Genomic DNA, 13,344 nt, shown 5'->3' on the forward strand with positions numbered 1-13,344 from the left:
CTTCACAACTATTGACACAGCAACAACCCAACGGAATCTATAGAAGCGCCGTTATGGAGCCTTTGATATCTTCCCGGCCGGTGTCTTACGTGCGCAGAGCCGGCAGGGCCGCCTCGTACCCGCTGCGCGGCATCTGGTACTTTAGCCGAACAAGGGAATTCTGGCCGCTGTTCCTTGGACGTCTACTGCCTCTTTCGCTAATCTCGCTCGTCGTTTACTTCATTTTATTCGCTTTCGCTTTCCTGCCGCAATTCGCATTCTTGGCAATTTTCCACGGCTGGGGCGCATGGGTAAGCGCAGTCGTGCTGGTGCTGGGCGAAGGACTGGTCATTATCCAAGGTCTCTTTGAGGGCTTCTTTGTCGATGAATGCCGCGTCGACGTATTTGATGTATGTGATGAATGTCAAGTCAAGGTTCTTTTACTGACATGTGTAGGCCACTTTGATTCAGAACTCGCTCGAAGACCTGGTGGCTCCCCACCGCGTCTTGTATCCCGACGCGCCGAATGCCGTTCGAATGCTTGGCAAGCCCACCAGCCCTGCCATATACACTCCATGGAGCATCATTCAGATCATCGAACTTATCGTTTTTCTGCCTCTAAATCTGATTCCCTACGTTGGAACTCCGGCATTTATTATGATTACTGGCACACGACTTGGAAAGCTGGCGCACTACCGCTACTTCCAGCTTCGCGGTTTGTCCAAGTCGGAGCAGAAGAAGGAATTGAAGCGCCTCGGCTGGGAAAACGTTTGGTTTGGCTCCGTGGCCATGATTTTGGAATTGATTCCCATTCTGTCCTTTTTCTTTCTCTTGACCTCTTCTACCGGAGCCGCGTTGTGGACTGCGCGGATGGAGCACGAGGCGCGGCAACGCGATCTGGAAGCGGCTGCAGACCCAGCTGCGCCTCCTCCATACACAGATTCGTTTGTATAATTACGTAATTTAATCAATCCAGAATTATCTTTGGAAATAATCACTGATTAGATATGGATTGTGGGCTAGAAACAAATGGGCCTGCATAATCAGGTCAACCTGCGTCGGGTAGTCTTGGGAGACTTGGCATGACAGAACGGCACATCTCAGCCTAGGGGTGAGCAAACGAGATCAGGTCAGTCTGAGTTCGCTTGCTTCTAGGCCCCCGGTCCGTCTCTAGGTTCGACGCCTCACCCAGTATGCGCAACTCAGTACACGAACATTTATGTGCTTTTCCGTTGGGGCGGATATATCCCTTTTTACCATATTAGTCGTTTTGAATATTCAGAATGCAGTTGAGGTCTTTCTACTCTAGGGACCCTTCATACAGAATTACCACCAGCATTTGGTACCTGCCTTAGGCAAGCTGCCTTCAAACGCCGGGCGTGGCGGTGCGTTGTGCTGCCAGCTGGTGCCAGCTGGCAGACGAAACGTCTCGCCGGCACTTGCCCTCTTCCTTCCCTAAGTCTGCAAACGAAACTTTTCTTTGACAAACCCTCTTCATTCTCCATTCCAACTTTTGTCCTTCTTTCATCGCCATAGTCACCCTTCGTTCTTTTCTGCACTCATTACGCTTCAATTTTGGGAGCTTCTCCCTCCGTTTCTTGTAGGTTCTTTGACCCTTATAAACGAATGTCTATCTAATCATTCATCGCAGTAATACCACCCCTCATTCTACCCTCTCTGGTTTCGTCAACACCGATTGGTTATCGTCAATGATCTCTCTCGCCGCCAAGGGCCCATTTCTGGGCTGCTGGCTGTTTGCCAGCTTGACGCTGAGCTCGCCTGAGCATTCGTAAGTGCTTGCAAACTGAACCAAAAATCAAGTCCTAATCATTCTCATAGGGACAACTACTCCGGTCCTTCCGTCAGCTCCCATTCTACTACGGTCTCCAGCTTCATGGCCGATATCTGCAAAGCCGAGTCTACCAAAACTGTCTTCGTCACCCTGAGCTCGCTTAGCAAGCAATCCACTGCTTCGATTCCTGCTGGAGCAAACGTTGAGACTACAACCATCATTGTGTCTCCTGTTCAATCGCACGCCAAGACTGATGCACCTGTCGATGCCGCTACAACTGACTCTGCTCCTGCCTATGAGCCCAGCTCAGGCCCCTCGAGCCACTCAGAGGCTAGTCATCCTACATCGGATGTCTCGTCTCTAGAGTTTTCCACTGTTTCCCGTACGATCTTGGCTACCCACACTGTTACTCTCACTGTTGTACCTGCAAGGAAGGGTCCTACCTCAACCGAGAGCGGTGCTGCGTATGACGCCAAAAGTACTGGAGTCAGCTCAGCTGTGACCAAGTCGCCTTCAAACGTTGCAACGTGTATCACGCATACTGTTGTTGGCCCTGATGGCCGTCCCACCGTCGTTGAATCAATTATTATCACGGAGCCAGCTGCAACTTCTGCATCTATGGTTCTGGGAACTGCAGTCCCAGCCAATTCAGCCTCAGCCACAGCGCCTGGTGTTCCGGTTCCCTCTTACAGTGGCACCATTACTTCAGGCCTGCCCATCCACACCAGTTTCACTGCTATCGGTCCTGATGGCTCCCCAACCATCATTGACACGACGTGGATCATTCCCGTGCCCCCTACTTCGGTCATGTCTGGCCTCAATCCGCTTCCCTCGGGAGTCATTTCTTCAGGGCGAGTCGTCTCTGGCCTTCCTTCTAACGCTGTTTCTGGAGCTACCACCGAGAACCCTACAACTTCTGTTATGGGCACTCCGACCTGCACTACTGTCACAGTCGTGGGACCGGACATGCGTCCAACCGTCACGGAGCTGACAATTATCGCGCCAACGGGTGCTCCAGCTGCCACAACTTCCATTATTGCGCCCCTGCCATTTGTGGCCTCAGCTTCCATGACAAATCTTGCTAGTCAGCCGCCTATTACAAGCAACAGCGTGGTGACTACCATTACATGGAAAGTTATTGGTGCAGACGGCACTGTATCTGCAATCATTCAGACCATCACCGCCCCTTCAGGTTCGACTGTTGCTGAAATTCCCACGTCACTTCCCACGGCTGTCACTGCCGATATCCCGTTCCCAGGGGCTACAAGATCTTCGGGTAGCGTGCCGTTTCTCACGCCGTATGGCACTGCCAGTACTAGTGGCCAAGGCCCAGCAAGTGTTGTCTCCATTGTCTCGGGCGTGAACTCAATACCCAATTTTGTGCCTGTTCCTTCTGGGGCTGGAATACTTCCAACCATTACAGGTGAACCTCCGGCATACGGGTTCGACACTATCTTGCCTCTTTCTTCATATGAAACCCCAATCGGTTCACAGAAAACTATTGGTGCTTCTCCAATTCAGTACGGCACAAGCTCTTCGGACAGTGATTGGATTTCTTCTATCCTTTATGGCTCTTTCCCAACACCAACTCCTCCCGCAACCCCATTACCTGATACGCCTGTACCTGGTACTCCTTTGCCTGGAACGCCTGTGCCTGGGACGCCTGCGCCTGGAACGCCTGCGCCTGGAACACCTGCGCTTACACCTGAGCCCACATCTGAGTCTACGCCTGAGCCTACGCCCAAGATGTCACCAAATCCCATCCCGCCGGTCAATCCCGGCGAAGTGACGACACTCGTAACCAGTACATGGACCAACGTTATTCCCGAACAGACCACTACCTACGTGATCAAATTCCCGTTGACCACATTAGCGACTATCACAGTTCCGCGTGGGCCAGCATTCCGCAAAAGGCTCTTGAGAAGACAGAGGTATGCAACAACAGCACTATTCCTCCAGCTGCTCATAAAATAGCTTTCTGACTGGTTCTAGCTCCTTTGACACTTTGTTTCCCTTCTCAAACTCAACCATCACCCCATCCACTTCTACGGAGGATACGCCTTTGACTTCAAGTCTTACATCAGAACTGGTGACGCCAATTACGACTACCCCGTCGCTAACAAACACCGCCCCATTCCCTTTTACCGAAAATACGTCTTTGATGTCAAGTCTTACGTCCCAATTGGAGACACCGATTTCGACGCCCCCGTCGCCAACAAGCACCAGTCCAACAAGCACGATCCCAACAACCTTCATAAACACCCGAACAATTGCACCTGCAAATCCGTCTTCCACCGTCTGTGCTTCTGGTGGTGACAAGGTCGGCAACTCAACTGTGACTGTGAGTAGTATTTGACCGTTTTCAAGACAATGCTAACTGGTAAAGTTCGATAATCTGCTCCCTGGCCCTCTTCTGAATCCTGCTGGTGACCTGTGGTTCTCGGAGGGCTTCCTCGTGGCACCCCCTTCCTCACCACCGTCGGATGCCTATCTTCCATCATCGGGCAGCCAACTGGTAGAATTTCTTCCACCAGCTTTGGTCCCAGATGCCCCGTTCGATGGAGCTGGTGATACGGCTGAAATCAGTGTCGGCCCAAACGAGAGATCTCCCTGCTTCCGCTTCAACTTCTACGGGGCCAGCCTGGGTTGTGCAGCAGAGGGAGTGGAGCAGTGGTGCGAATTCGAATTCTCGGCATACACGTATAATGAGACTTCGGGTTCCGAGGCCTCACTTTCTTGGTCAGAGACAAAACGGGTTCCAGCTTGTCCGAACTTTCCCCAAGGCCCATGCCCCCTCACCCCAGTTCAACTTGATGGCTACAACAACCTCGCCTCCATCCTAATCTCTGTGCGTGTTGGACTTGAACTGCGAGCTTGGTGGGCAGACGACCTTCAGATTGGCTGGACCGACAATACCTGTGAAGCTGCCTCTTGCCGCACCAATGCCATTGCTCGTCGTGCTAAGCGAGAGGTGTTCAGCCGAGCATCGCGCAGAGGTGTCTGGCAGTGGACCCCCAATGGTGTCAAGAAACTTGACGACGACTACGTTTGGTCTTCTTTCGAATAGTACAAGCCCTTGGAGTTGTATCTACAATTCTTGTTGACGAGTTGCTAGAAGAGAATGTTGCTGTTATTTTGCCTCGATTTCTTGGAGGGGTGGTATTGTGCTCAATTTATGATCGGTGCCTTTGGTATGGATTGGAGGGAACATAACTCATTATTATACCTCATGGGGACATGTAATTCTGGCTTGGCAAGCCTCATCTAATTTATAACGCCTCAATATCGATTAAACAAAGATTTCTTATATGGCCCAGCGCACCAGAGTTCAATCAGCAATACAACCGTGAAAAGCGAACGCATGCAAGATTTTTCTTTGGTACCATCTTCGTCTGTAAACTCGTTTTTATATTCTATTATTCCAGCCAAGACCCTTACTGTGCATCCTAGCCAGCTTGGCCGCGACCAAAAAGCCACAGCCGACAGCAATGGCACTGCCAGCAAATGCCTTGGCGCCGGTATAACCAGCAGGGCTCGCAATAATGGCACCTGCTATAGGGGGCCCTGTCAGCACGGCGAAGCTAACAATGGTAAAGACCATGCCCATGCGCACACCGAGCTTGCGCAGGTCCGTGGTGAGAAAAGACAGAGCCGCGGGGAAAAGACTCTGGATGCCAGCGCCGATAATACCATAAATAACGACCCAAGCGTAAAGCCCGGCGGGGCTGTCGATGGCGATGAAGCAGAATACGAGGATGGAGGCGATGATGGACGTCGGGATGAAGACGTTGACGGCGCCGATGCGGTCGGCGATGAAGTTGGGAACGATACGGCCGATGACGCCGACGCCGTTGAGGATGAGCAGCAAGTTGAGAGAATCTGGGTACGAGAGTGGCGGGTTGAGGGCGTCACGCGAGTATGCGGATACGTAGAAGAAGGCAAAATACACGCCCCAGAAGTTCTGGTCTCAATTAGCATGGCGCCGCTAGGCTTGGAGATGAGATGGCTTACAAAAAAGGCAGCCGCGGCGTAGAATGTATACTCGAGCTCCTTGAAGGCCTGCCACTCCACCATGGGGCCCGTCTTGCGCGGCCGGATCCTGGTCCGGACGCCAGCGTTGGCGACGGCAATGACGGCGACCTGCACGAAGCCGATGGCGCGGACGGTCCAGGGGAAGCCGACGCGCGGCAGCAGCTGGCGGACCATGGTGGGGAAGACGAGGCCGCCGGTGGCGGAGCCGCAGGCGGCGATGCCGACGGCGAGGGCGCGGTTGCGGTGGAAGTAGGTGGACAGCACGGCGAGGGTCGGGCAGAAGAGGCAGCCGTGGGCGACGCCGATGCAGACGCCCTGCGCGAGGAGGAACTGCGTGTAGGTGGTGCACTGGGCGGTGGCGAAGATGCCGACGGCGAGGAGGACGCTGCCAAAGAGGAAGACGGCGCGGAAGTAGCCCGCATCGGTGAGGCGGCCCGTAAAGGTGCCGACGAAGAAGAGCAGGAAGACGTTGAGGGACCCGATCCAGGAAATGTCGCTGGGGGAGCGGTCGAGGAGCGTGGTGTAGTAGGCTTGAAAGGTGCCGAAGGAGTTGGCCCAGCCCCTGCCGGTCGCCGTGTAAGTCTGGGGGCAGGCAGGTGTGTGCATGGCAGGGAGATGGGGAGGAGGGGGATATTGGGTTGGCTTACCATGTGGTGAATATGACCAAGTGGCCGATGAGACCTGAGAGAAAACGAGAGTCAGGCGGAGAATTTCGTGGGTGCTGGGTATAGCGGATGGGTACTTACACTGCGTCCAGGCTAACCAGCCGCCGTCGGGCGGCGGACCTGGATCGATGCTCGACTTGGATGTGATCCGGCTCAGCACTCTGCCAACAACACCGCCACCACCACCGCCGATGCCGTCATCGTGTTGGTGGTAATGACTGTCATCGTCCTCGTTGTCGCTACGGGCATCATTGTGGCCCTCGTCCTCTGCGGCGCGGACATGTGAGTTGGTGTGTGAGCACGCCGGCGCCAGAGCTTCCTGTCCGGCGGCCCATCCCTCACATTCCTTCTCCTCATTTGAGCCAAGACATGCCGCCTCGGTTGTGGTGGCGTTATTCCGGGCGTGCGACGGCGCCGCCGCCGCGGCCTTTTCCAGATCGAGCTGGTGGCTCGTTGATGAGGACGCCATTGCGACGCTTCCTGTGCTAGAAATAGATCCAGCTTCTAGAGGTCGTTTGCGTACAAGTATCTATTTATCTTCTGTCAATGGTGCATCTGGCTGGCTTCGAGTATCCTGTTGGGGACGTGGTTGGATGGTTCCGATGAGGGGCGGCGATGGCCCGGCCTTCACTCCGCTGTGGCTGACGGAGCCGGCTTCGGACGGCGGGGGCAGAGGCGGCGAGTGAGCAGGCGCGCGGGCTTTTCGGCCAGAAGAGATGTGCTGACGACAGCCTTACAAGTGATTCGGTGGTAGTTGGCCGCTGTGCCGTGAGTATGCGTCAGAATGGCTCCTACCAAATCAATGCAGGGAAGGCAGAGAGTACAGAGCATAAACCGGCGGCGCGCCCTGGCTGTCGAAAAGGAACCCGAGTTTCTGGGGAAATTTGGGAGGGTCCGGCAATTAGCGCCGGGAAAGGCACAGAACAGGCTTCTGACCTGGTTACATTTTCGGCAATAGTAACCAGGCCGGCAGGCCAGGCTTAGAGAGCTCCATGTTCGGGTCGGGGTCTCGCTGGCGCTCAGGCTGAACTTGCCTGCCTGTCCTCAACTTTTTTCTTATATTCCTTCCCGTTTATTACGTCTTGGGGGCCCTGGAATGAAAAAAAAAAAAAATTGCGCCAGCTCTTTTGCTTCCTATCCCTGTCTGAAGGCGCGAAGATGAATCTAGCGCCGACTAGTGGCGGCGTGTCGCCACATATTAGCAGCGACTTCGGCGCCCATGTGTCGGCCAGCCGCGGCCTCGCGAATTATATTATTCGAGTTTTTATTGTGCTACATGGGCAGCGAACAATGTCTTTACTGCTTTATATGATGTTTCTACTATATTCAAAGTTATGTGTCGGTACGTTGCGAGCAATATGAACTACTGGTCAATCCAAGAAGCAGCACAAGTCCAAAGCAATGTACAAGAGGGCAGACTCCCGAATGAAAGTAGCGCACTCGCTTATATTCCCATCGCCGCAGCGAATATGCCAAATGTTTATATAGCGACTCAAATTACCCAATTCTATTTGTCCAATAACTACATGACAACCTAGATTTATAATTAGCAAAAAGTACAAGTCAATGGCGTTTGAAGTCGTCTTACGCAATCGCCTTCATTTTTACCCTGGGGGATGCCCATATCTTCAAAAGTGGCGGGGCCCTTGTTGGGTTTGGGTGTCGATGCAGGAGGCTTTTCAACCTTGGGCGGCAGCGGTCGCGATCCTCCCGGCGGTGCCGTAACTACCCGGCTGTGCAACGGCGCGGCAGGTGCAGGGCTTGTTGCACGACCATGCCGCGACGAGTCTGGTGTGCCCAGCCCAGTAGGTGTTCTCGATTGTCTGGGGTCTTGAGGCGGCAGAGAACCATATCTGTCTGGTCTTCCGGTGCTGCCAACAGCGGCCAGGGGAACACGTGGGGGATATGTCGGCTGGCTCATGTGCTGCGGCGGGGGTGGTGCGTCGTGCCGAGGCCGCGAACTGGTCCGGGCGCTATAGCCGTACCCAGGCTGCGAACCAACGGGAGGAGTGCCTCCATATGATTGACGAGGATATTGCTTTGGCAAGTTGTTGGGAGGGGACGTATCATTGCTGTATGGCTGGATTGTGGCAGGTCGCTGGTAATTCAGATCGCCAGGATGGGTGCCAGCAGGGGGTGGTCGATAGCCGCCGGGGCCCGAGGTGGGTTGTGCGCGACCAGCATTAACTGGACCGCTGGGGTACGGGTTGCCATTATATGAGTTGTTCGGTCCGGCGCCACTGCTTGGTGTGCGAATGCCGAACGCGCTCATTGGGCGGTCCGCTTGAGGACCGAGTCCTTGGGAGGGCTGAATATACTTTCCAGCAGGCTCATCATCAGGATAAGGTGCAGTAGACTTTGGCCTGTTTACATTGAGGGGTGCCGGTCGGTCGTCCATTGGATATGGCGCCGCTGACTGTGATCGGTCAGGCTGCGAATCCAAGCGAAGATTGAAAGCAGGGCTGTTGTCCAAGTCACTGATGACAGAAGCCCGTGACGCATCAGGATAGTCGGCATGATCAGACACGATGGTAGGCTTGATGCCTGGGGATGGCATGGGAGAAACGCCGTTTGAGCGCTTGCCGCTAGCTTCGCTCTCGCTCAGAGTAGGCAAGTGCTTTTGTTGGGCTTGAGCAAAACGCTCTGGTCGCTTCCCCCGCATTGACCCGTGCTGAGACTTGATCCTTGTAAGTGTTGTTGTTTCGTGGTCCTTCTTTGACAACGTTTTGTCCTGGTCAAGTGATTCGAGTCTGCCAATAGCATCGGTATTTCCATGCTCAGCAGCAAGCTCATACCATTTCTTCGCCTCGGAGAGACTTTTGTTGACGTGGATGCCAATCTCATGGTAGTATCCCATGGCGAACTCTCCGGTTGGTAGCTTGGCCGCTGCAGCCTCTTGGGCATATTTGTAGGCGAGCTCTTCATTCTTTTTGAAGGTTCCCTCGTAGCCAAAGAGGAACCAGCGACTAACGCCAAGTGCTGCCTCCCGGATGCCTTGTTTAGCAGCAAGACCGTAGTAATGCAGCGAATAAGCAGGTTTGAATTCACAGCCAAGCTGACAGAGCTCGAATGCTTGGCCCATCTTCAGCTGTGCTTTGGCAAATCCTTGGTACGCTGCCTTTTCGACATACATCCTAGCGATTTCCATATTCGGGGGGAGCAAGCCCTCGGGGAGAGCAATGTCGGGCAGATCGCGTCCGATAAGCATGCCATATACGTAGGCACCTTGAGGAGCATCTTCGTCCGAACTCTCGGCCGCGAGACGAATGCGTTCAAGGCCCCCGGCAAAGTCCTTGGACTCGCCGTGCTGTCCTAGAAGGCTCATCATTCCCATTCTGTAGAGAGCAGCCGAGTCCTTGAGGCTCATTCCCTTGTAGTAGTGTTCCTTGGCTTTGGAAATGTCGTTGGACTGCTCGTACAGCATGCCGATGCGGTAGTCGGATCTAGCATGACCAAGGCCGGAAGCGCGGGTATAGCCGTTGTAAGCTTCTCGCTTGTCCATTCTATTTCCGAACTTTCCAAACTCTAGCCACTTGGAGCGCAGGTACAGCGCATCGGGGTGTTCTTGGTCGGCCAAGTAGGCTATAACGTTGATGGCGTCGACGCGAAGCTCGTGTTCGGTGCGAGGGGTCGAGGGTCGAGGCTTTCCAGCATTATCGCGGGCGGCGGCGTCGACGGAAATTTCGACCCAGTTGAGAACGTCTCTAGCCCAGCTTATTTGCATGGCAACATTCTGCGAGTGGAGGACATGCTTGCGCGAGCCCCAAAGAATCTCTTCCTTGGCGTCATCCCCAGGTGGGATGTTGTCTCCTACAACTTTGGGAAATGGAGAAAAGGACGGAGCACCGTCCAAGGATACTGAGTCTAGGCGGTCGGAAAGCGAATCGTCTTTGTGGTAGGCGCTAGCATATAGTTGTGCCGTGTCGCTGACTCTTTTGGTTTGGTCCTGGGAAGATATGGGGGCGGCCGGCAGCGGCTGCGAATAGGTTGAAGGCTCGCTGGCTTGAAGTGGTGTGCCATCGCTCTGTCGTCGCGCGGGAACTTCCCCCGCTTCTAGTTCCATCCGCTGGAGGTCGTCCTGCATGGCCTGGGGAACCTGAGGAGTGACCCTGCACGCGGCGCAGAGATATTAGCGCAAGCCGTTTCATCAGGTGTGCAGCCCCTGCGAGAGATTCGGAGAGGGGCGGTTGCAACATACCTCTGTGGCGAGGGTGCCACGACTTCCGGCATGTAGTAATCATCGAAGCCGCCGGGGACAAAGGTCGCACCAAGTTCGGGCATTTTGGCGGTGAATTTCTGGGTATCGACTATTTGTTGGCAAGCTTGGGTAAGCGAACGGGCAAGCAAGCAAGCAGAGCAAGAAATGACAAAAAGCAATAATGCAGGTATATTCTCTCAGTTGGCGACGGTGGGGGGTGGCTTGATTCTGGCAGAAGCAGGCAATAGTGGTTGAGGGCTCAGCGGCAGCCCGGTGTGTAGAGACGTCACTTGTGCGAGCCGTGAGACGCAGAGGCGGCAGAGGCGGCAGCAGCAGCAGCGCCAGCAGCAGCAGCAGGCAGGCAGCGAGGATCTCGACGTAGCTTTTTCCTGGTATTATAGAGGAATAGGGGAGGAGAAAGACAAGTAAGCTATTGCGCCGCAGTGCAGCCAAGGTGCGGGCAGGCAGGCCGAAAGGTGTCAAGGCTTCAGGCCTGGGGGTGATGGTGGTGCGTGGTAAATGTGTGTCGCGGCGGATGTCTGTCTTCGTGGGGCAGAGTTGTTAGCTCCACGTAGGTGTAGGCGGAGCGGGCAAATGACAATAATTAGGTGGAATACTGTCCACACAAGGGGGGAGCGTGACGCTGGGGGGAAATGCCATTTGGCCAAGAGGGGTCGATATGAGGGAAGTCGTGTTGTTATTCTTTCCTTTGTGCCTCTTTGTTTTTGTTTTTTTCAGCTGGCAGCCAGCCGGTGGGCAGCGAGAGTCTCAAGGAAATAGAATGCGGCGGGAGTGACACAAGTGAGTAGATAGTGACCGGGCTACCCATGTTCCATGGAGAAGCCATATTACCATGCCTCCTGTTGGCGCATGCCATCCATCTATTTTTAGCGGCTGACCGACTGGACCGACATCCCCTGGCTCGCCGCTGCAGACTCCCGTCGTTAGAGTGCTCTGTCCTGCCACTCTGGCCAAAACGAATTCGTCATGGTTGTGGCAATGCAATCAGTGCCCAGATGCACTCCGTAGACCGTATGAGTGAGCACAACCTTGGGGAGTCGCATGAATATACCTCCCCAGCGAAAAGACCTGGCGTTCTTCCACCTGTGCCCGAAGCCGACTGAGAGAACACCAAGATTGGACATCAACCCGCAGTGCAGTGCGAAATAGAAAAATCAGGGAAACTGGTGAAGAAAGTTGTAGATACTCACTAAATAGCTTGGCCGGCTGATGGATAGATCCGGCGACATTCTGCGTCGTGTCCGCCATCTTTGCTGCCAACGTGCTGAAATAGTTACCTGTACCGCCGCGAGGCTGCGCAAGGCTGCCAGCGGGTCGCTGGGCCTGTAAAGAGTCGTTCGCTGTACGGATACGGATAGCTAGTTATGGATGGGTTTGAGTGCTGATGGTTGGATTCGGATTTTTGTCGCACGAGATGCCGCAATACTGCAATACGTCGAATTTTACTCGCAAGTTGCAGTCGTTTCGGCACCAGGAAAGTTTGTTTCGAAACGGGCGACGGACAAGCTATTTATCGCCATCTGCGTCAACGGTCCCCCCCACCAGTCTGCCTCTCCTACGCACTTACCTTCACGACGGCTAGGCCATTCTGGTGTATCCTCGCGGTGGCTGTCTTATGCCTCATCTCCTCGTTACCGCCGTTGCCTTTTCCGTGCCTTTGCCGAACTCCTAGCGCGACCAACTCTCCCCAGGCGGATCAAGAATGCCTCGCCTCAGTGACCAGTCCGCCTGCTGCTGGGATGTGGCGCTAGGCGAGGCTCACAGCCGTGGAATAATTTTGGACCTCTCAAATTGTTAGACATGCCCTTCCAACCTCCGTAACCTTGTAATCGAATTAGGTCTTTCTAGCTGCAGCTCGCTACCAATGTGGATTGCGTTCTTCATAGTAGCCACATGTATTTCCCAGTGCAGCTCAAGCCAGTGCCAGCAAGGCAAAAGGCCATCACACGCGTTTATATTGGTTGCTTGAAGATGGCAAAGGTGAGCCTTCGCACTTTTTGTAATTGGAAGGATTCCAGGCTCCCGTATTCTGCAACTAGAAAGTGTATTAGCAGCAGCTTCTGAGCGAACGTGGACGTGGGGCATCATCGCGGGGGCAGCACTGTGAAGTCAGCGGAACTGCAGGGCAGTGGCAGGGCCGCCAATGCGTCGGAACGATGCCACAGTTCCAACCACGTTTACTAGTATATAGCAAGAAGACGATACAATTCCTGTCATTTCGGTTTATACCCTGTTGTCGGTTTGCTCGTCGGTTTGCTCTTTACTTTCTTCCTCATGTTGCCTTGTGTCCTTGCCTGACGGATAGAAGGTGGTAGTAGCCTGAGCGCGTTTGCGCCATACCTGCCTCAGCATATTTGCGAAACCCAGCCAAAACTCAAACTAAGAAAATGCAAAGAAGATCGGAAAACCGGCAGTCGGGACCTGATGCTCGATAGCATGTAGACGAGCCGAGAACGCAAATCATGGTAGATGTTCGTGGTCTCTGCTGTGCCGGGTAGGCTGCGCATGCTTACATAATAACACTGCTCAAGTCTCGCGTCACCAATTGTCAGCCTAGCTAGCCTCTGACCTGCACTCAGCGACAAGGGCCATTGAATCCCGCCGTTACGCAGCCACCAAACATCATTCGAATCGACCAACACCCCGCCCACTTCAGC

General features: G+C 54.2%; 3 protein-coding genes across 3 annotated transcripts; 1 reads left to right on the plus strand and 2 right to left on the minus strand.

The window, feature by feature from the left end:
• Positions 1–53: 53 nt before the first annotated feature.
• Positions 54–4,984, plus strand: LMH87_005749 (uncharacterized protein; the record flags this gene model as incomplete). Its single annotated transcript, XM_056203524.1, has 11 exons — positions 54–389; positions 436–752; positions 862–937; positions 1,003–1,041; positions 1,135–1,141; positions 1,516–1,579; positions 1,631–1,768; positions 1,819–3,702; positions 3,764–4,112; positions 4,158–4,488; positions 4,887–4,984. 11 exons carry the CDS (start codon positions 54–56, stop codon positions 4,982–4,984), a joined length of 3,639 nt encoding a protein of 1,212 aa, XP_056058976.1.
• A 193-nt stretch (positions 4,985–5,177) lies between these two features.
• Positions 5,178–6,937, minus strand: LMH87_005750 (uncharacterized protein; the record flags this gene model as incomplete). Its single annotated transcript, XM_056203525.1, has 4 exons — positions 5,178–5,732; positions 5,783–6,365; positions 6,451–6,484; positions 6,550–6,937. The coding sequence occupies 4 exons, from the start codon at positions 6,935–6,937 to the stop codon at positions 5,178–5,180; spliced, it is 1,560 nt and encodes a 519-aa protein (XP_056058977.1).
• Positions 6,938–7,990: 1,053 nt separating this feature from the next.
• On the minus strand, positions 7,991–12,963 carry LMH87_005751 (uncharacterized protein; the record flags this gene model as incomplete). Its single annotated transcript, XM_056203526.1, has 9 exons — positions 7,991–8,002; positions 8,057–10,577; positions 10,667–10,775; positions 11,878–12,045; positions 12,134–12,193; positions 12,255–12,265; positions 12,682–12,722; positions 12,790–12,805; positions 12,917–12,963. 9 exons carry the CDS (start codon positions 12,961–12,963, stop codon positions 7,991–7,993), a joined length of 2,985 nt encoding a protein of 994 aa, XP_056058978.1.
• Positions 12,964–13,344: the final 381 nt, after the last annotated feature.

Source organism: Akanthomyces muscarius, chromosome 1, assembly GCF_028009165.1.
Source record: "Akanthomyces muscarius strain Ve6 chromosome 1, whole genome shotgun sequence".
Classification (NCBI taxonomy): Eukaryota; Fungi; Ascomycota; class Sordariomycetes; order Hypocreales; family Cordycipitaceae; genus Akanthomyces; species Akanthomyces muscarius.